The sequence below is a fragment of the Delphinapterus leucas genome, chromosome 14 (assembly GCF_059928025.1).
Source record: "Delphinapterus leucas isolate spDelLeu-1000000601 "Yukka" chromosome 14, BTC_Dleu_Yukka2, whole genome shotgun sequence".
Lineage (NCBI taxonomy): Eukaryota > Metazoa > Chordata > Mammalia > Artiodactyla > Monodontidae > Delphinapterus > Delphinapterus leucas.
This window is the reverse complement of record NC_143142.1, coordinates 88,672,786-88,696,585: the sequence shown is the minus strand read 5'-3', so window position 1 is coordinate 88,696,585 and position 23,800 is coordinate 88,672,786. Positions and strand designations below refer to the sequence as shown.

The following is a 23,800-nucleotide window of genomic DNA, read 5'->3' as shown; positions in this document are numbered from 1 at the left end:
GGCGGCCCACACCAAGTCAGGCTCACGCGCTGCCTGAGCAGCAGAGCCGGGAGGTCCGGTGTTTGCCACCAGAGCAACAGCCCAGGCAGGGGACTAGCCTTGGCCCTTCTGTCGCATAAACGCGGCGCTGGGTGCGCAGAGCACAGAGGGGAGAGGCCCCGGGGCGCAGGCTGCACGGACGAGGGAGGAGAGGGATCTGAGGGACGGTGCCCCGTGCGTGCTGTAACGGGAGAAGCACGGATCGTGATGGGGGCACGCGGGACGGGGGCGCCCTCCTCCGCCTGCGGGAAACCAGTCAGCCAGGCTGAGGGAGGGTCCTGACGGAGGCGGCATCCCAGACAAGGCTGCCGGCCCGCACTCGGATCCCGTGGAGCCGGAGGCTGGCCGCCAGGGAGGGTGCGCACGCGCAGTCGGCGCACAGCGGCCCCGAAGCCCAGCGGCCGGCGCGCCCCGCCCAGCGGGGTCGGCCGGAGCCAGGGCGGCGAGCCGGCGGCTCCAGATAAACGGCGCCGTTTTAAATTTACCTCATCTCCTGCCGAAGATACCACTACAAAAAACGTGACTGGCAACCTGTCACTAATTGCATTTTCAAAGTTCCGGGAACAAACATGTTTGTGTGTCTGTATAAAACACACAAAGACTGTGTATGTTACAGGACTTCGAGAATTTTCAATCCAAGACGCTGCTTTGGGGAAGATCCCCGGCCTTCTCCTTACTTGCTGCAAGTAATAAATCCTTCCTTCTCCGCACCCCGCCCCCGACCAAAAACATAATTTTAAATCCTTAGAGTGTTAGGGTGCAACCGTTTAATAAATTCATAAACTTTTCATGTAAATAATTCCTCTCCTTTATCTGTTTTGAAAGCATAAAATTTTGTAAGCTAAATCTGCTTCAAAAAATAAGAATCAAAAGGACTGTTGAGTTACAGTCTGTCTGTAACCGGCTTTCGTTTGCTTGCTCAGAAATCTAGAAGTTTCAAGGGCAGCAGAAGCGGCCCAGGTGCCCCAGGTGGTGCCCATTTCCTGTGCCGCACCATCAGCATCTCATCACGGTCACCTATCTGGCCTTTCATTGTCAAAACAAATATTCTCAGCACGCCTTCCTCCTCCAGAAATGAAAAGTAACTCCACAGACCTTTACTACTAAGAGCCTTCAGCAGGGCGGACATTGGTCTTCCGAGGCCTCATTTTAGCACAAATTCTAATCAACCAAGCAAAAGAGCTCACTCGCTCCAGTCTACTGAACTAACCCACCCTCATTAACTAACCTGATTTAAGACAGCTCACACAATATCTAGCACTGTTAACTAACAGGATGGAGCTGTTCAGAAGAAGTGAAGTACCTAACAGATTCTGAGCATCCCCATCAGACCAGATTCCTTCCGTACCTCCCCTGCTTTTAATGCTCTCCACACGGCAGTGCCGCAAGCCTCGCAGGTACAGAGACACAGCAGGAGGGGCACACCTGGAGGGCACACTGGGAGGGACACTGCCCCATCTGCCCCATCCAGAGCTCTTCCAGAGATGTCACCACCACCCCACAATTTAAAAATATTAAACAGCAAATATTTGAACTAATATATTTTACTGAAGCCTTCTAATTAGAAGGCTCTGCTTACTGGTGGAGGGGACTAATTAACCTTCACTAATATGTTTTGGGCTCATTTTCCTATTGTCTCTTGAAAATACACTGGCACACCAATTTACATTGTAATTAATTTATCCCATAGATAAATTAACATTTATTACATTGTGGTAATTTATCCCATAGAAGTTTTGTGTTCTAACTTTGTTCAAATAAGAGAGCTCAAAAAATTTCATTCTTACTTCAAGGCCTCGAAAAAATATTTGATTCTGATGGTATTAAGCAGTTTAAAAAGAACCCATACTGAGTGAATGAAGTAAGTCAGAGAAAGACAAATATCCTATGATATCGCTTATATGTGGCATCTAAAAAAAGGGTACAAATGAACTTATTTACAAAACAGAAATAGAGTCACAGATGCAGAAAACAACCTTACGGTTACCAGGGAGGAAAGTCGGGGGAGGGATAAATTGGGAGATTGGGACTGACACACATACACACTACTCTACATAAAATAGATAACTAATAAGGACCTACTTGTTCCTATTGCACAAGGAACTCTACTCAATGCTCTGTAATGGCCTATATGGGAAAAGAATCTAAAAGAGTGGATATATGTGTATGTATAACTGGTTCACTTCACTGTACAACTGAAACTAACAACATTGTAAATCAACTATACTCCAAGAAAAACTTAAAAAAATAAACAAACAAAAAACAAGCCTTTCAGAAATGTTTGATATGGATAACTGTCCCTCAAAAAGAAATCTCATGCAGTTAAGAGCTTATTATAGTGGGAAAACTCAAACTCACATGATATATTTTAAAGTTTTGCAAAAGGTAATTATTAGCTGACAATGCTAATTCCATAGGGGAAAAGAAAGCTATTTAATTTCATGTTAAATGTATTATATACATGTTTTAGTTAATGAGGTTTTAAAAAATAAAGTTTGGTCCAGTTGCTACTCTAACTGTCGACAACTCAAATTAAAAAAACAATTAGTATCCAGAATATATTTTCAGACGTATGAAAAGACAACTAAGTTGAAACCAGATGTGTTAAGATTTGTTTCTGAGGAATATACTTCTTTTTAAATTACTGCTTAGAAGAAGGTAACTGTGGAGGGGAAAAACCATGGACTACTCCTAAGAAAAGTAACGTGATCACTCAACACATGTGTTATCACCGTGCCGGAGGCTGAGACACCAACCGATGCCACGACCACGAAAGGGTGCTGGTCCCGGGCCTGCCTTCGGAGAGGGCACCAGACCAGTGTCGCTGTGGCCGCAGGCGGCGGCCGCGGAATGGGGGCTCCTGGCCCAAGGAGCCAGCAGGCGGGCGGGGAAGGGCTGGCCTTGACCTCAGCCTCCCGCGCCCTCACTGGTGTCCTCACCAGCGGCAGCCCCAAGGACAAGCACCCCGCACGGCCTGCCAGGTGCAGTGACGTTGGTTTTCCCCTGACCTCTCAAGGAGGAACCACAGTGGGGGCCGAAGAGTCCTGCCCGTCCCAGGCCTTCCCAGGGCACAGCAAGAAAACCGAGCGACCTTCCCTTCCAGCTGACCTCAGGCTTGGCATTTTCCCCCAAGTCTGCTTCTGAACCCCGGCCATGCACACGACCTATTTCTCTTCACGGTGACCATGAAGGGACCCGCTCTGCATAATAACCTAGGACATCGACACCACGTGTACCCACCAGGGCCTGGTGGCTTGCAGCCCGCCTGGGAAGGTGATATTTACTGAGAGAATCTGAAAACAACAGGAAAATCTCATGATCCTCCTCTTGTGTCTTCGTTGACAGCATAATCATCCATCCACTCTAGTTCATACAGAAGTTCTGAAAGCTTCTCATTTTCAACCTCACTAGACATTTCAGACCATATTCTCACCCATTCAGAAAGGCTTTCATCAAAAATCCTTCCTGGGAGTGATAAATACTTAGTTTTGTGAGCATATATAAATTAAGATGGAAATGTCATGATAAATAAGTCATCACAAGTTCCACTAATTTCTAACAGTTATTATGGCCTCAGGATAAGGAATCAAAGATTTTAAAAAACAAAAGCAAAATACTTAATTGCTTCTTGAATAAGTTATACTTCTCTGTTAAGAATTTGGTTATAGGGAATTTAGCTGTACTGCTCCGAAATGATGAAATACAATCCATTAGTTCTTATTTTATATGCAGGTGATGAGTAAGCCCTTCTCATTCAGAAATTTATGTAAAACTAAGTCTTTTTAGTGATACAAAGTATTTACTTTAAATAACAAATATGCTGTGTTTCCTATTTAGAACACCTGCTTTATAATCAAATTCATATTTAAAAGGAATGAGGGACTGAATCCAAGCTTTCCGGTTGAGATATTTGCTATGTCCTCTGATAGAGCACCACGTCCCAGAGGTTATCATTAGGACTGCTTCTCCATTCAGCATCTTGCCTCTTTATTGCTTTCCTGAAATTATAAGTTTATTTATATTCACACTGCTGATGAAGAAACACAACTTTTAACTGTGAGCAGCTGTAATATCAAAGTGTACAGCTGAACAAGAGCAGTGAGGCAGTGTGTGTGCTGTCACAACCCCGAGAGCCACACTGGGCCTTGTCTACGTGCCACTGAATGACTTTACTGGGGGCTTGTTTCTCTAGTTAATCTCTTCCCGGTGAGGCTTTGAAACACTATGATTTGTTAATATTAATAACAGTTATCAAAAAAGCATTCTGAAGTCTATCTATCTATGTAGATTGACTGTAATACCATATTCCACGACATATAGCTCTTTTGTGAACCACATGATCCCATCTTTAAACAAGTATTTAAATTCAAGAATATTTTGTTACTCAAGAAGGCAACTATTAAAAAAATTAAGGGCTGTGATGATGGTATGCAACCACAAGAAGAGAGAACAATACATCTTTCTACTGTAAAATTTTAATATAAATCAACACGACTTTTAAAATATTAATAAACTGCCCTTTTTAAAATAAAAGAGCTATTCTCCAAACAGCCTTGATATTTCAACTTGCCAAGTATACCATAGCTGATTCTATTTTGCTCTATTATCTGAAAATGCCTTTACAACCATTCAGATAACAAGAAGCGGCTCTAATTCACATAATGGCACGTATCACCTGTCTGTCTGTCAATGAGACATTTGAAAGCTTCTTTTTTATTAGAAACACAAATCAATATGCCCAAGGGATTACAGTAACTGCTGGAAGCACTTTGTATTATCATTTCATCCTTGCTGTTTTTGCTCTGAGCAACTTATTATTATGAATGGCATGAAAATGGCAACCTGTCACAATTGATTTTTCTTAACCTCCTGTAAGAATTTGTTCCCTCTTAAATGTAATCAAGTATCATCTTATTAAATATATCCGAAGCTAGGTTTTATAAAACAACCCATTACTCAAGTTGTAGTCCTTGTAAGTTAAACTTTCACCAAATATTACTGTAAAAGTAATGGCTAAGTAATAAAAACTTTTGATCTGTTCAAAGTTTTAAAATATAATTTTCAAACTTTGAGTAGACCCCAATCCCTGCTTTACATCTGCCTCAGTTAACATTATGAGGGGCACATTCTAACCCTGAGAAGGAGCTTTAGGAATTTCTCAACACTTTAGAACCTTCCTCCACCTAACAACATTTTAGGATTTATTCCAAACCTCCATGTCTGGATAAAACATGCTACATTTTAAAAAGTATTCTAATAAGCTCCTGTAATACGGGTAAAACTGTATATGCTTATTACATAAAATTAGCAAGTTGGATTTCCAGAACGAACTTCAAGGCCATTCTAAAAGGATGAATTCAAGTGGGACGTCTGTCACAGTCACAGAATTCAGTTACAGTGTGATCAATTTTGCAGGATTCTCTGTGTATCTCCGACTGCGGTGTCCACCGAGGGGACGGTAGCTTTCAGTCTCTAGTGTGTGTCAGAGCCCCCAGAGGTTCGGATTCAGGAAGTCTGAGGGGAGGGACTCTAGGGGGTCGAATCAGTGCCCCGGATGTGAAGCTGATGTCGCCAACCCAGGGCCACTCAACTGGGCTGTGCAGGTCAGGAGCCACAGAGTAAGACAGGGGGCTGAGGCACAGCTACAGAAAGTGCCAGACTTTCTATTTTTTAAGAATGCACACTTGGGATAAAGTGGCATGACATCTGTAACCACAGAAAAAGATGAAACTAGTAGGGAACTTGTGTTAAACCTGGTTCAGGGTATATGAGTGATCATACTTTTCTCCTTCCTTTTCTGTCTGAAGTTGTCTTTAAAAAAGCAGCTAGAGAAGAGCAAGATGGACAAAACGATGACAAACAGGAGAGTGGCCCAAAACAGGCTTCGGACACTAGCTGAGTAGGTAATTTTTAAGATACATTTTATGAAACAACCAATACGAACTGGTCAACTTAGCTAACAGCCATCTGCTCAACCCAAGGACGACATTTTACAAGGTGCCCAGGCTGGTCCACAACTAGCCCCAGCCTCAACAGGGAAGTGACACTCACGTTCCTAGGGCAGCAGAGGCGGCCGGGGTAATGTCAGAGGGAGACGGCTCTTCAGAACAGCCGCCACCAACGATGCGAACTTGTGCGCAGGACCGGGGAAGGGGGCCCTGCGAGCGGGCATGAGTACTAAGAACGCTATGAAGTCCAGTGGCATAACCTGCAGGGCCCCTGTGTCTCCCGGGGGCATCTGTGGGCAGTTCCTCTGACCCTCCCACCCCACAACCTGGAACTTTAGACCAGCCATTTCTTCACTTCTGCCTGGGGGCTCCTGAACATCAGCCTGAGAAAGCCACATGCTCATTACCGGCTCCATGAGAAATTTAAGATTCAGCTGGGTCCCTAACACTGCCCAGTAATTTATGAGCCTAAACTGTTAGGCTATAATCTTTCTCAATGCTTTTAGGAACTGTCTCAAATTCTTACCATGTTCTGCATTAATTTCACTACATCAATTATTGTTATTATCACTAACTTTTTTTCCCTTAAATTAGCACTGCTTTAACTGTAGCGTTTTCCATCCTAGGAACTTACAGCAATTTACAGATCTGCATGATGCTCCTGTATACACCATAGTGAAATATGGAGTAAGGGCGGGGGGGCGGGGAGGGAGATACTGGCTGATTAACAGATGACTGTAAATCTTTTCTTTCTTTATTCTTATTTTTATTTATTTATTTTTTGAAGTATAGTTGATTTACAATTTCGTGTTAGTTTTAGGTGTACAGCACAGTGATTCAGTTACACACATATATCTATTGTTTTTCAGGTTCTTTTCCCTTATAGGTTATTACAAAATATTGAGTATAGCCCCCTGTGCGATACAGTAGGTCCTTGTTGGTTCTCTATTTTATACACAGTAGTGTATGTATGTCAATCCCAAACTCCTACTTTATCCCTCCCCTCCCCTCGTTCCCCTTGGTAACTGTAAGTTTTCTATGTCTGTGAGCGTAAATATTTTCTGCAAAATCAAAGAGGCCACATCATATTTTCTATGGTAGCTGTTTTCCATATAACAGTATATAATTTCCCTTTTTAAGTAATTTTGTATTTATATATTTAAGTTACTATTAGATGCCTATGAAACTTATTCTTCCAAAGAATATTTTTCCTCTTTATAAACTAAGACCCTCTCTTCTTTTACTGGAAGCATCAATAGTTTTGTGATATTGGTTTTCTCACCAGAAACAAAATCAATAAAATCCTTTCCCCAGGGCAGCATCAGTCAGTTCTTACCACCACGGCTTCTCTGGTGCTCTGGGCCCTGCCTCAAAGCGTGTCCGGCCTCCCCTGCTCAGCCGTGGCCGAGAGCCCTCCTTCGGAGGCTTCTACCTGCCTCTGCATCTGCCCTCCACCCGAGCTTTTCACTTCACCACGACTTCTATGTGCTTAGTCCGTGGACCCTTCAGTCCTTCACCTCCGGGGCCTCCGCCACACGGCCCGCTGCCAACTGCCGGCCACTCTGCAAGTGCTGTCCTCTCAGCCTTCCTTCCTGGCTACCCTTCCCTGCTTCACCCTAGCTGCTGGCACTTTTAGGGCTCTACGAGGTTCCTCCTTGTTTTTTAACTCTCTGTGAAAGGCTGGAAACTCTCACCCATAAGCGCACTGCGGGTGGTCAGCAGTGCTTGTCATTAAACATCCCCAATTCTCCCTCCTCCACGGTTGGGGTAGGACTGTACGTCCCTAATTCCTCCAACTTCGGTGAAGCCATTCAAGTGCTCTGGCCAAGGAAACACGCCCACACCGCTGACCGGCTGAGTGGGGAGGCGTGTATAACCTGCCACGCCAGTTTCTTCTTATCCCCATGGTCACCAAGGCGTGTTTCCAGGAGGGGTCCCCGCGGAATGGTGCCGAGCAGAGTGCCTGCCCACATCTCAGACATGTACACGAGGAGAGAAGGAACCTCTGGTGTGTGCGCCACTGTGCTTCCGGGGCTGTTTCACCTGACACTCTATCCCCACAGGCATTCCATGCATAGGGCAGCGCTCAGAATGGAGGGTTAGGAACAGTGTGGCTTCCCCAAAGAAATCCAATGAAACTCAGGCAAATGATTCAAAGCATTTTAAATGTTTGCTTTTTGTTTCCACTAGCCTTCTGTGAAATCCAGAAGTTTGCTGGTTTAGTAAGCTACAGAAGAACACTGAGATGTCTGCAGATAATAATGTCTTACAAACAGCGAACATTAATTTCTGTCTTCCCTCCGTTTAGGATTCAAACATCACTCATTCTTTTCTTTCAGCACATATCAATACTTGCCCTAGATAAATTATATCTGCTGCTTTTTGTCCACTGTAGCATGCTTGCAACCTTTTCCTGAATTTTATTCTTATAAATCCGGCATTTAACACTTAGAAAGATTTAATGACATGCGCATTGAGAGATTTTCTCTCTCTCCTAAGATGATCCCTTGATTTACAAGAAGGTTTTCAGGCTGGAGCTCTGCCACCCGCAGTGCCCTGAGGGAGCGGCAGCCCCACGCAGACGAGGCTGCCCCCTGAGCTGCAGTCGCCCTGCTCTAAAAGCAGCCAGCTCTGGCTCCTCCGGGGGCTGCCATGCAGACTCACGGCACAATGGACATAAAGTGCTCAGATCAGTGCCTGCCTGTGTGAGAGCTTCCCTAAGGCTTTCAACCAGAAGGGGAGCAGCAAACGCTGATCAAACCCCAGAAAGGTTCGGCCCCAGAAAGAGCACGTCTGCTCCCCACGTGAGGCTGTCAAGCGGCAGAGCGAGGATCCGAGCCCAACCCTGCAAGACGCCAAAGGAGTTCTTCCTGTTGTAAGAGAGATTTTGCTAACGCCAAGGAAACTGGGAAGGCTGTCTAAATCGGGAAGGAGGAAGGGAGGCTGAGAGGACAAGGAGGAAGAGGGGGTGCAGGAGGGCGGAGGGGAGGGCAGGGGAGAGGGCGGAGGGGAGGGCAGGGGGGAGGGCGGAGGAGAGGGCGGAGGGGAGGGCAGGGGGGAGGGGGGAGGGGAGGGCAGGGGGAGGGGGGAGCAGAGGGTGGAGGGGAGGGCAGGGGGGGGAGGGCGGAGGGGAGGGCCTGAAAGGCAGGCAGCTCTGAAGCCGCTCAGGGCCTGGGCACTACTCAGGGAGCGTGTCTTGACTGACAACGAGGGTGGGGTTGAAAAACCACGGCACTCATTCATATTTCACATTTCACTTTGTAGAAAGGTAATGGTGATAGGTAGCATTTACCGAGTAATAAGGCACAGAATTAAGCCGCTTGCCCACAGTCAAAGAGCTGGTCAGTGCACCACCCAGACTCTAACCCAGGCTGGTCAACCTCCAGTGCCAGAGTTCTTCACTGCGGTCAGAAACCTGGGAAAGGTCACCTAAGTAACTCTGGATCAGCACCCAAGGGAACAAGCACGTGAGCCAAAACCGAAGGTGCCCGGAGCAAAGAAGTGGCTGTGTGTAGACAGATGGTGAGAGACAGGAAGTGAGCGGCACAGAAGGGTAAGGGAGAACAAGAAAAGAAGTTGGATTACAAAGTTTTCAGATTTTAAACTTAATATTTAAATTTAAATTTACCCTCAAATACCATCATAAGTGTAAAAGTAAAATGATTAAGGAAAACCCCCCCAGAAATCATATATGTGTTACTAGACGTCCAAGTTTTGCTTACTAAAGAAAAACACCATACTTGCCAGAAAACACACATAACTATGTATGCGATTCTAACTCTTGTCATTAGTTTAGTAATTTATTTTTAAATAATTTAACTCTACTGGAGAATTACTGACTTGGGTATATTTGATTTACTCAAAGCCAAGTTTTATATATATATATAAATTGACAGAGAATTTTTCCCCCATTATCAAAATCAGAATTTATACTAAAATAATAGTAGCACAACATTTTTCTTTGACTTCCGTAAACATGTCACCCACAGACATCTGGAGCCCTAACAAACACAGGAATATAAAATGTCACCAGATGCAACCCCGGGAGGCAGCTAGGGATGCTCTCCATACGGGAAGCAGTCAGCGGCACTGCAAGCAGGTCTAGGCATTCACAGCATCAGTGATGCTTCCCTGGTTTTTGAAGGGTTAACTATTTTTTAAAATAGTATTTAGCTGAAAAAATGAAACACATCTTGTCCTAAAAGATATCTTTCAAAGAATTATTTCATTTCTATTGCTTTGTTATAAAATTTCCTGCAGAAGACGTGTCCTATGAATTACTCACAAAGCAAGGTGTGACTCCATGAGAGGATTTTTTTGTTCTACTTAGATACACACAAATTATATTTCAAAGAAAAGTGAGTAAAATGCACAGTTAGAAAGAGCTTCTCATTCAGTAGATATTAACACATATTATGACTTGATACAAAATGTGTTGTTCAAATCATAACTACTGAGAATTCAAACTAACCTTTTGTTATGATTTAACTTACACACACGATGACTGCATAAATAACAATTTTAGGACTATAACAGGAATATAATTAATTTAGGAATATAATCAAGCAGTCTAAAAACTAAAATCTGGTTTTCAATATGCTTCTTCTGAAATGGAAATAACAAATAAAACTGGTTTAACAATAAAACACTGTCAAATTACATACCATAAAAACATTAATATAGATTCCTTTATTTTAAAAAAGAATCATCAACATAAAAATAGAGTGCAAATTATAAAATAAATAGATTGAGGAGAAATTAAAAGACCCACAATTAACTGTTAAATTATGGGCAAATTGTATATACAACAATGAAAATTTAAGAGACATATAAAACTCTGATTAGGCAAGAAAAAATAGTTTTGAAAATTCTTCTACACGAGCATGCTGTTATACAAACACAGAGAATTCATATCCTGAATCACCAACATTTTGAAACTCTGTTTCACAAACAAGCTACTCAGAACTACACGTGCTCTCTCACTGAAAGGAGGAGGTGAGTTCAGTCAAGCAGTCGGTCCTCAAGCTAGCCTACCTTATTTTTTGGATTGGATGTGTTCATTACACTTCGAGTCTCTTTTCCAGTATAAATGACAACACCTATTATAGTACCTGCAAAACACAAAAGTGGTCCTTACAGATAAACTTGAAGGATATGCACAGAAGTAACACTTGCTACTTAATCGTTTTGATGGAAAATATTATGACACCATTTGATTTTATATAGATTTATCCAACAGCATATTTAATTTCAGTAGTTCTAGAAAATCTAATCTCAACTTTAAAAATAAACTTTGAAAAACTCAAATGATTTCTTAAGTGATACTAATTTACCTACACAAAACATTAGAAAATGTACTAATATTCTTTTCACTGGCAATAGAAAGCGTGACACTGTTCACTCATTAATGCCTATTAAAATGGTAACTCTAACACTGAAGCTACATTAAGAGAGCTTACATTCTAACTGATCAATTCATGTGATCCCAAACAAGATGGTACCGGTGGTGGTGGTGGGGGGGCAGTTTCTCTGAACAAGAGTCTGCGAGCATCCTTTCACTGTAAAGATGCAGGACAACCAGGTACAAGAGCCTTTGCTCACATTTCAGGACACAGACAATGAAAACAGTAAGAGGAGTATTATAAAGACAATATTTGATTTTGAATTTATATGTTATGTCTCTTTTATTCCTGTCTCCTGAAAGTCTGGTTTTCTAATTGTACATGTTAAGAAGAAATGATAATTTTGCGGTCTATCAAACTTAAGATAAAAGAACAGTAAAATACCCCTAGAACGATCTATACATTACAAAGGCTCAGATCAGAGGCATTCATCTCTGGAATGTCAAATTAAAAACCATGGAAGTCCGCCTCTAGAACTGCTGCTGTGCATATATATTTCTAATTTTCACAAAATTTGAAGGTGAGAAACACAATTAAGGTGAGAAAGATGATATATCCATAATACTCACTGAAATCAACAACCACTGCAGAATTAACCCTAATAATTATACAAAAACTCTTTGATGTCACATTCATGTAATGTGTGGAATTTAGTGAGTCCTAAGGCAGGACCTGTGGAGTAAATGTGACCGAGGTGATCTCGGGTCTACATAACAATGACAGCTGTGCACCACACATCTCAGCACACCACCAAAAGCCTCCTCCACGGAACGCCCAGGAAGACAGAAGATGCCAGGGTACGTACAGCTCAGCAGTGACACCTGCAGACGTTACGTGTTTGCTCTTTTTTAGAATAAGCATCTCTTTTTTCCCCCTTTGTAATTGTGCGCCCTGGGAAGCTGTGAGGCTTGCACTACTGCGCTCTTCAAAGTAGAGTGGCCCCATGTGACTATGGACCCCCACTCCACCAACGGAGGACACAGAGAGCGACTGGTGACACCTGCACTGAGCTGGGCTGCAAATGGCGCATCAGGAGCATCAAGGAGCAAGACCCCAGAAGTGAGGAACCGAGTTTCGTCGCCCACTTCCCAGCCCACAACAACTGCCCTGTGAGACCGAAGCTTGAGAAGCAGCGACATGCACGTGTTTTGGATCGTGAGCTGCAGGCTGCTGTGCACTCCAGCGCCCCCACTGGTCCTGCCTCTCAGCCTCCATGCTGCTTTTGTGGCCCTGCACCAGAGCTCTCTGGGTCCGGCCCCTTGAGTGACGCCCGAGTGGGACGGGTTCCCCTGCTGGCCGATGCCAGATACTAAGTTTTCTCTAAAGCAGAAGCCTTGCAAACTATGTGTGGTACAGGTTTTACTTTTAAATTTCTAATCGGTCACAAGGTCTAGTTTTGCAAAATACCACATCAATAAATTATTAAGAGAAACAAATAACAAAAAAATCTGACAAAACATATGTTCCAATCTTCTTAACATTAAATTCCTTCATCAAATTCTTATAAATTTTCCAAAAGTTTACTCTCATTTGCTGTATTTTCTACCATCAGTATCAGCCCTGGACGCCTGACTGCGCACAGAACCTGCAGTCCTGCTCTGGGGCTCCGCCTGGACCCCCATCTGGGCATATACGTCCCGCAGACTCTAGAGGACTCATCCTTCCTTCCAGGCTCTCGGCAACTTAAGATCAGAATGCTCCCATATCCACCTATTACTGAAACATGGCAAGTTTCCTGGTTCTCTGAACCAACAAGGGGAAGAAGCATGGCACCCTGGGAAGTCGTGTTTGTCCCTCTCTGGTGCCCTCAGTCCTTGTGTCTGTTTATCTGTCTGTGTCAACTTGAGTCCTTGCTCCCATGCGTTTGGTTTCTACAGTCAGGGAGGAAGGCCTGAGCTCACTTCACCAGGAGGCAACTTGAATTCAATCGACACATAACTTTTTTTTTTAATCTGTACTGGGGTAGAGTTGATTTACGATGTTGTGTTAGTTTCAGGTGTACAGCAAAGTGAACCAGTTATACTTCTACATATACCCATTCTTTTTTAGATTCTTTTCCCAAATAAGTCATTACAGAGTACTGAGTAGAGTTCTCTGTGCTATACAGTAGGTGCTTATTAGTTATCTATTTTAAATATAGTAGTGACACATAACTTTTAAAGAATAAAATTTTTTAAAATCCTGGTCTTTCCCTCTCAACTTGTAATCCAGTGTAAAGAAGATAAGAGCCCTTGTATTACACCTGGAAATCCAAAGTACTTCAAACATATCTCAGTATACGGAAGGCTGCTTATATAGAGAGTCTAGTCATTGCTGTATTACTCCTGGAAATCCAAAGTACTTCAAACATATCTCGGTATACGGAAGGCTGCTTATATAGAGAGTCTAGCCATTGCTGTATTACTCCTGGAAATCCAAAGTACTTCAAACATATCTCGGTATACGGAAGGCTGCTTATATAGAGAGTCTAGTCATTGCTGTATTACTCCTGGAAATCCAAAGTACTTCAAACATATCTCGGTATACGGAAGGCTGCTTATATAGAGAGTCTAGCCATTGCTGTATTACTCCTGGAAATCCAAAGTACTTCAAACATATCTCGGTATACGGAAGGCTGCTTATATAGAGAGTCTAGCAATTGCTGTATTACTCCTGGAAATCCAAAGTACTTCACACATATCTCGGTATACAGAAGGCTGCTTATATAGAGAGTCTAGCAATTGCTGTATTACTCCTGGAAATCCAAAGTACTTCAAACATATCTCGGTATACGGAAGGCTGCTTATATAGAGAGTCTAGCAATTGCTGTATTACTCCTGGAAATCCAAAGTACTTCACACATATCTCGGTATACGGAAGGCTGCTTATATAGAGAGTCTAGCAATTGCTGTATTACTCCTGGAAATCCAAAGTACTTCACACATATCTCGGTATACGGAAGGCTGCTTATATAGAGAGTCTAGCAATTGTTGTATTACTCCTGGAAATCCAAAGTACTTCAAACATATCTCGGTATACGGAAGGCTGCTTATATAGAGAGTCTAGCCATTGCTGTATTACTCCTGGAAATCCAAAGTACTTCAAACATATCTCGGTATACGGAAGGCTGCTTATATAGAGAGTCTAGCAATTGCTCACATTAATAGGCTTTGAAATAGAGTTAAGCATGTGTTGAAAGATTTGAAATACATGAAAAAGCTTGCATTTCAAAAATGACTGAACAAAATTTAAAATTAAAGGCACTTTATTTAAACTTGTGGAACGATTGTTTTAAACAACCTAAATACTCTCTCAGAAGATACAATACTCTGGCCACTGAATTCTATCTCTGGAAGAATAAGAAAGGGTTACCTATGCAGCAAACGTGTTATGATGCCTACATTTGTGTCTGTGTTGCCGAAGTTCACAAGTAGGAGCTACCACTTGCCAAGGTCATCCTGAGAATGAAGGTCAGGAGAGAAACACTGTGCACAGTGAATTATCTAGGATACCTCAAGCCTCCAGCTTGGGTTGCTTCTGGCTCTTTGAGAAGAGAGGCCAAAAATCAATAGTACTGGGGATCAGTGACAACATTCTAACATACAGGAAACAAAAGATGAAATAAATTTAAAAAGAAAAAGAGAATCTTCAAATATCTTTATGAGTGAACTCAATCTTGATCCTTTATTAAAAAGAATAAATATCAACATGATGAAAAAAATAGGATACAACACCTAGATACAACTAGATACAGAAAATGTAAAATCTGTGACCAGGTATGTAAATGTGGTATGCTGTAAGTATTTTCCTATAAACTATTACATGCTAAGTGCTGAAGGGCAAAGGCCATGGAGGACAGCACCCCTGGAATCAAATCCTGGGTACATGACCCTGCTAACAATGGTAGGCCTTCTGAGCCACAGCCCTTACCTGGACCTCAAGAAGGACTGGCCTGCCCTCTCTGATGTCTCTGACAGTGTGCTACACTTACTTCCGCTCTCTTTTTATTGTGAGAAATTTAAAAAATTCATCATGACAAAAAACCAACATCTACTACCTGAAGAGAATCTCCACCTATTAAAATGTTTGCTTTCATGCTTTTTTAGTGATGTTAAAACACTAGTGCAAAACTTCGTCTCTGAAGAAGAACTACAATTCTGCAGCCTGTAGAAGGAAAACCACATTCACAGAAAGACAGACAAAATGAAAAGGCAGAGGACGTTGTACCAGATGAAGGAACAAGATAAAACTCCAAAAAAACAACTAAATGAAGGAACAAGATAAATGAAGGAACAAGATAAAACTCCAGAAAAACAACTGAATGAAGTGGAGATAGGCAACCTTCCAGAAAAAGAATTCAGAATAATGATAGTGAAGATGATCCAGGACCTCGGAAAAAGAATGGAGGCAAAGATAGAGAAGATGCAAGAAATGTTTAACAAAGACCTAGAAGAATTAAAGAACAAACACCTAGAATAATTAAAGAACAAACAAACAGAGATGAACAATACAATAACTGAAATGAAAACTACACTAGAAGGAATCAATAGCAGAAGAACTGAGGCAGAAGAACGGATAAGTGACCTGGAAGACAGAATGGTAGAATTCACTTCCACAGAACAGAATAAAGAAACAAGAATGAAAAGAAATGAAGACACCCTAAGAGACCTCTGGGACAACATTAAATGCAACAACATTCACATTATAGGGGTCCCAGAAGAAGAAGAGAGAGAGAAATGACCCTAGAAAATATTTGAAGAGATTATAGTCAAAAATTTCCCTAACATGGGAAAGGAAGTAGCCACCCAAGTCTAGGAGGCACAGAGAGTCCCAGGTAGGATAAACCGAAGGAGAAACACGCCAAGACACATAATAATCAAACTGACAAAAATTAAAGACAAAGAAAAACTATTGAAAGCAACAAGAGAAAAATGACAAATAACATACGCGGGAACTCCCATAAGGTTAACAGCTGATTTCTCAGCAGAAACTCTACAAGCCAGAAGGGGGTGGCACAAGATATTTAAAGTGATGAAAGGGAAGAACCTGCAACCAAGATTACTCTACCCGGCAAGGATCTCATTCAGATTCGATGGAGAAATCAAAAGCTTTACAGACAAGCAAAAGCTAAGAGAATTCAGCACCACCAAACCAGCTCTACAACAAATGCTAAAGGAGCTTCTCTAAGTGAGAAACACAAGAGAAGAAAAGGACCTACAAAAACAAACCCATAACAATTAAGAAAATGGTAATAGGAACATCCATATCGATAATTACCTTAAACGTGAATGGATTAAATGCTCCAACCAAAAGACACAGGCTCGCTGAATGGATACAAAAACACGACCCATCTATATGCTGTCTGCAAGAGACCCACTTCAGACCTAGGGACACATACAGACTGAAAGTGAGGGGATGGAAAAAGATATTCCATGCAAATGGAAATCAAAAGAAAGCTGGAGTAGCAATACTCATATCAGATCAAATAGACTTTAAAATAAAGAATGTTACAAGAGACAAGGAAGGACACTACATAATGATCAAGGGATCAATCCAAGAAGAAGATATAACAATCACAAATATATATGTACCCAATGCAGGAGCACCTCAATACATACGGCAACTGCTAACAGCTGTAAAAGAGGAAATCGACACACAATAGTGGGGGACATTAACAGCTCAGTAACACCAATGGACAGATCATCCAGCCAGAAAATGAATAAGGAAACACAAGCTTTAAATGACACAGTAGACCAGATAGATTTAATTGATATTTAAAGGACACTCCATCCAAAAACAGCAGATTACACTTTTTTCTCAAGTGCACACAGAACACTCTCTAGGATAGATCACATCTTGGGTCACAAATCAAGCCTCGGTAAATTTAAGAAAAGTGAAATCATATCAAGCATCTTTTCCTACCACAACACTATGAGGTTAGAAATAAATTACAGGGTAAAAAACACAAACACGTGGAGGCTAAACAACACGTTACTAAATAACGAAAAGATCACTGAAGAAATCAAAGAGGAAATCAAAAAATACCTAGAGACAAATGACAATGAAAATACAATGATCCAAAGCCTATGGGATGCCGCAAAAGCAGTTCTAAGAGGGAAGTTTATACCAATACAAGCCTATCTCAAGAAACAAGAAAAATCTCAAATAAACAATCTAAACTTACACCTAAAGGAGCTAGAGAAAGAAGAACAAACAAAACCCAAAGTTAGTAGAAGGAAAGAAATCATAAATATCAGAGCAGAAATAAATGAAATAGAAACAAAGAAAACAATAGCAAAGATCAATCAAACTAAAAGTTGGTTCTTTGAGAAGATAAACAAAATTGATAAACCTTTAGCCAGACTCATCAAGAAAAAGAGAGGACTCAAATCAATAAAATTAGAGGGGCTTCCCTGGTGGTGCAGTGGTTGAGAGTCTGCCTGCCAATGCAGAGGACACGGGTTTCAGCCCTGGTCTGGGAAGATCCCACATGCCGTGGAGCAACTAGGCCCGTGAGCCACAACTGCTGAGCCTGCGCGTCTGGAGCCTGTGCTCCGCAACAAGAGAGGCCGCGATAGTGAGAGGCCCGTGCACCGCGATGAAGAGTGGCCCCCACTTGCCGCAACTAGAGAAAGCCCTCGCACAGAAACGAAGACCCAACACAGCCAAAAATAAATTAATTAATTAATTAAAAAAATAAAGTAAAATTAGAAATGGAAAAGGAGAAGTTACAATGGACACCGCAGAAATACAAAACATTATAAGAGACTACTACAAGCAACTCTGTGCCAATAAAATGGACAACCTGGAAGAAATGGACAAATTCTTAGAAAGGTATAACCTTCCAAGACTGAACCAGGAAGGAATAGAAAATATGAACAGACCAATCACAAGGAATGAAATTGAAACTGTGATTTAAAATCTTCCAACAAACAAAAGTCCAAGACCAGACGGCTTGACAGGTGAAATCTATCAAACATTTAGAGAAGAGCTAACACCCATCCTTCTCAAACTCTTCCACAAAATTGCAGAGGAAGGAACACTCCCAAACTAATTCTATGAGGCCACCATCACCCTGATACCAAAACCAGACAAAGATGCTACAAAAAAAGAAAATTATACACCAAAATCACTGATGAATATAGATGCAAAAATCCTCAACAAAATACTAGCAAACAGAATCCAACAACACATTAAAAGGACCATACACCATGATCAAGTGGGATTTATCCCAGGGATGCAAGGATTCTTCAATATACGCAAATCAATCAATGTGATACACCGTATTGACAAACAGAAGAAGAAAAACCATATGATCATCTCAACAGATGCATAGAAAGCTTTTGACAAAATTCAACACCCATTTATGATAAAAATTCTCCAGAAAGTGGGCATAGAGGGAACCTGCCTCAACCTAATAAAGACCATATACAACAAACTCACAGCAAACATCATTCTCAATGGTGAAAAACTGAAAGCATTCCCTCTAAGATCAGGAACAAGACAAGGATGTCCACTCTTACCACTATTATTCAATATAGTTTTGGAAGTCCTAACCACAGCAATCAGAGAAGGAAAAGAAATAAAAGGAACACAAATTGGAAAAGAAAAAGTAAAACTGTCACTGTTTGCAGATGACATGATACTATACATAGAGAATCCTAAAGATGCCACCAGAAAACTACTAGAGCTAATCAATGAATCTGGTAAAGTTGCAGGATACAAAATTAATGCACAGAAATCTCTTGCATTCTTATATACTAGCAACAAAATGTCACAAAGAGAAATGAAGGAAACAATCCCATTCACCACTGCAACAAAAATAATAAAATATCTAGGAATAAACCTACCTAAGGAGGTAAAAGACCTGTACTCAGAAACTATAAGACACTGATGAAAGAAATCAAAGATGACACAAACAGATATACCATGTTCTTGGATTGGAAGAATCAATATTGTGAAAATGACTGTACTACCCAAAGCAATCTACAGATTCAATGCAATCCCTATCAAATTACCAGTGGCATTTTTTTACAGAACTAGAATAAAAAACCCTTAAAAGTTGTGTGGAGACACAAAAGACCCCAAAGAGCCAAAGCAGTCTTGAGGGAAAAAAAACGGAGCTGGAGGAATCAGACTCCCTGGCTTCAGACTATACTACAAACCTACAGTAATCAAGACAATATGGTACTGGCACAAAAACAGAAATGTAGATCAGTGGAACAGGACAGAAAGCCCAGAGATAAACCCATGCACCTATGGTCAACTAATCTATGACAAAGGAGGCAAGGATATACAATGGAGAAAAGACAGTCTCTTCAATAAGTGGTGCTGGGAAAACTGGACAGCTACATGGAAAAGAATGAAATTAGAACACTCCCTAACACCATACACAAAAATAAACTCAGAATGGATTAGAGACCTAAATGTAAGACCAGACACTATAAAACTCTTAGAGGAAAATATAGGAAGAACACTCTTTGACATAAATCACAGCAAGATCATTTTTGATCCACCTCCCAGAGTAATGGAAATAAAAACAAAAATAAACAAATGGGACCTGATGAAACTTAAAACCTTTTGCAAAGGAAAGGAAACTACAAACAAGACGAAAAGACAACTCTCAGAATGGGAGAAAATATTTGCAAACGAATCAACAGACAACGGATTAATCTCCAAAATATATAAACAGCTCATGCAGCTCAATATTAACAAAACAAACAACCCAATCAAAAAATGGGCAGAAGACTTAAATAGACATTTCTCCAAAGAAGGTATACAGATGGCCAAGAAGCACATGAAAAGCTGCTCAACATCACTAATCATTAGAGAAATGCAAATCAAAACTATAATAAGGTATCGCCTCACACCAGTTAGAATGGGCATCATCAGAAAATCTACAAACAACAAATGCTGGAGAGGGTGTGGAGAAAAGGGAACCCTCTCGCACTGTTGGTGGGAATGCAAATTGATACAGCCACTATGGAGAACAGCATGGAGGTTCCTTAAAAAACTAAAAATAGAATTATCATATGACCCAGCAATGCCACTACTGGGCATATTACCCAAAAAAAACCACAAATCAAAAAGACACATGCACCCCAATGTTCACTGCAGCACTGTTTTCAACTGCCAGGTCGTGGAAGCAACCTAAATGCTCACTGACAGATGAATGGATAAAGAAGATGTGGTACATATATACAATGGAATATTACTCAGCCATAAAAAGGAACGAAATTGGGTCATTTGTAGAGATGTGGATGAATCTAGAGACTGTCATACAGAGTGAAGTAAGTCAGAAAGAGAAAAACAAATATCGTATATTAATGCATATATGTGGAACCTAGAAAAATGGTACAGATGAACCGGTTTGCAGGGCAGATATAGAGACACAGATGTAGAGAACAAATGTATGGACACCAAGGGGGGAAGTGGCAGGGGGGACGGTGGTGGGACGAATTGGGAGATTGGGATTGACATGTACACACTAATATGTATAAAATAGATAACTTATAAGAACCCGCTGTATAAAAAATAAATAAAATAAAATTCAAAAATTCAAATAAATAAACTGTTCATTCCCTGTCCTCTACAGGGGACATGTGCTCTGGTCTAGCAGCTCCCTGACCCTTCTGTGTACCCACGCCCCACCTTAGCACAAACGCAGAAGTGCGCTGCATGGATCTGAGCCCCTCCTGCTCCATGTGCCAGGCACATGGCCCTCGGAACCCTGTCTTCAGCCTGCTGTGCCCCTCAGCATGAGGCCTCTGCACACAGTCAGTGCCGAGAAGTCAGTGCCGCCACATATCCCCAGTGTCCACCTCACCTAGGCACGTCTGTGTGGTTTAAAATCTAGTTCACGTGTTTCTTCTTCAGGGAAGCCTCTTCCAGACCCTGACCAGGTAAGGTTTTCACTTCTTTGTTTTCAAGGCACCCTGCACTTTTCTGAGATACTTATTAGCATAGCTCAAATGACTTCTCTCTTTTTCTTTCTTTATATTTTTGGCTGCACCACGCGGCTTACAGAACCTTAGTTCCCCGATCAGGGAATGAACCTGGGCCCTAGCAGTGAAAGCGTCGAATCCTAACCACTAGGCCACCAGGGAATTCCCTTTGGCTCATTTTCTTCATTTCTTTCTCACCATAAGCTGTCCCACACTGTATCACCAACGCCAGGTCTGGAGCGGAGATCCCATACACAACCCCAGAAGGAGGACTGTGCTCTAAGGGGAGCGCTGCCAGCACTGGTGACAAATGCCGAGACAGACATTCCTCCCTTGAGTGCTTCCCCACATCCTATCCCACCAGCACCCTTAACGCTCCCTGCTGCTACCTCCTGGTACCATCCACAAGGTCAACCATTTTCTGAAAAGGTGATAATCACTTAGATTTTCAATGTCTCTCAGAGAAATTTACTTTACAAAATGTACATTTAAGTGGCCTCCCTGTTCAACCACTAGAAATATTCCAACATACTCCAATTTTACTTAAAAGAACCTTCATCGTGGCCCCTAAAGGCCCAACCCAATCTCCCTCCTAAGGTCCCTGTCTCATCTAATACTTCTCTCCCCCACAGACAAGCGACCACACTGACCTCCTCAGCTGTTAGATGAATGAGAAGTGGTCAGAGCCCTCTGAAGTCACTGTTTGCTTCCCCGGTTCTGCTGTGCCACCTGTCTTTAAGGCACACTGACAAGTTTGCCATGAAACAGATGTCAAAACTAGCAAAATGCCCCCTGCCTTGCTACACAAGGGTGCACCCTCCTTAGCTGTTTCAGCCGAGCTCCTCCACGCGTGATAAGCAGCAGCGCAAGCCTCGCCCTGGGCTTGTCTGAGATGCAGACTCTAAGGCCTGGTCCACATCCACTGAACGGGAGTATATGTTTAATAAGGTCCCTGTGGTGCAAAGCACTTTGACAAACATTTGTTTGGAGTCACTTAAAAACACAAAGCGTCTCCTATATGTGAGAATTCATGTTAAAAATAGAGCTTATTTCTCACCTGATGCAACAACAGTGCTTGCCCACAAGGTATTTTCTATGCTGAGACTTTCATGAATGGGTGGATCACTATCTTCCTGTTCAAGGAGAGAAAAGTAAGAAAAAAGCAAATTAGCAACTTTTTTATTACTCGTACTTCAGATATCCACAGTGTTAAAAACAAGTCCACCAGCTGGATCCAGCTAACAAGCAGTGAAAAGGCAGTGAAAAATAGGGGTAAAAGACAGGAATTTACACAGAGGATTCTGGGATGATGGCAGAGCAAGAAGCACCAGGAATGGCCCCCAACCTGGGCCACAACTACAGGGACAGAATCTGTCTGATGTAACTAATTTAGAATCCAGAGCTGGTGAAGGCTTACAAGTTCCAGGGGAAGCGCTGGATGGTTACTGCAGTCAATTGTGGTGACTCTCAGGTCTTAGCACGTAGCACCTGCCCGTCCCACCCTCAGCCACGTGGCAGGAGGCCATACACGTGTTTCTAGAGCAGCTTGCAGAAGCCAGCCAGGGTGGACCAAAAGGACCTTGTCCTCCAATATCAGGAACCTGTGCTCTGATGCTGCTTAGGATGGCAGAGATGCAGCCAAAGAGGCCGGTGGCCCTTGTTGCCACACCTCCCCCCTTGTTGCAAACCCCTCCCCCACCAAGTGGATTTCAAGCGCGAGTGCCCCGTTTATCCCCCTTTGTTTTTCTCTTTTTCCCCTTTTGGAAGACAGATATTAAAGACTAGGACATTCAAAAACAACTGCATATACACGAAAAAACAGAAAATGATGGCACATGCCCAAGGAAAGGCTCAGAAAAGACATAAGAAAGCATTAAGTTTATACCTCAGGCTGATCCTCAGCAGAGAGAGAGCCTACCACAATCAAAAAAAATAAAATAAAATAAACAAAAGCAATGACAGAAACCCAACGAACCCTGCTTTTGACTTCTGAAGTTATACATTATTATATTCAAATGTACTGTGTTCAACAAAAAAATAACAAGGCATAAACACCAACAGAAAGGTATGGTCTTTTCAAAGGAAAAATATAAATCAACAGAAACTATCCCTGAAAAAGATCGGACGGCAGTTATACTAGACAAAGATTTTTAAAGAAAAATATTAAAGATGTTCAAAGACATAAAGATGTGGAGAGAGTCAAGAAAACAATGTATGAACAAAGCGGAAATGTGAATGAAGAAATAGAAAACCCAAACAGAAACCAAAAGAAATTCAAGAGCTGAAAAGTACGATGAGCAAAATGAAAAATTCACTAAAGGGATTCAAGGCAGTTTTGAGCAGACAGAAGAAAGAATTAGTGAACCTGAAGGTAGGACAATGGAAATTACTGAGGCTGAGAAAGAGAAAGAAAAGAGATTGCAGAAAGTTGAAAGGGCCTAAGGGATCTGCAGGACAGAAAAAAACGAACCAGTATACACATAGTGGA

General features: G+C 41.9%; 1 protein-coding gene across 15 annotated transcripts in view; it reads right to left on the bottom strand.

Moving 5' to 3' along the window:
- The window catches only part of ATP9B (ATPase phospholipid transporting 9B), a 218,903-nt gene that overhangs the window by 101,802 nt on the left and 93,301 nt on the right, over positions 1–23,800 (bottom strand). For 14 of the 15 annotated variants that reach the window (XR_016387667.1, XR_002642781.3, XM_089895355.1 and 11 more), the window contains 2 exons: positions 22,370–22,445; positions 11,022–11,098 (listed from right to left, as the gene is read on the bottom strand). The exons of the other annotated variant lie outside the window; for it this stretch is intronic. Coding sequence is in view for 12 of the 14 variants with exons in the window: in XM_089895355.1 (XP_089751481.1) it covers positions 11,022–11,098; positions 22,370–22,445 (153 nt within the window). In the remaining 2 variants the exon portion in view is untranslated. The remainder of the gene's footprint in view (positions 1–11,021; positions 11,099–22,369; positions 22,446–23,800) is intronic. 15 annotated transcript variants of the gene reach the window in all.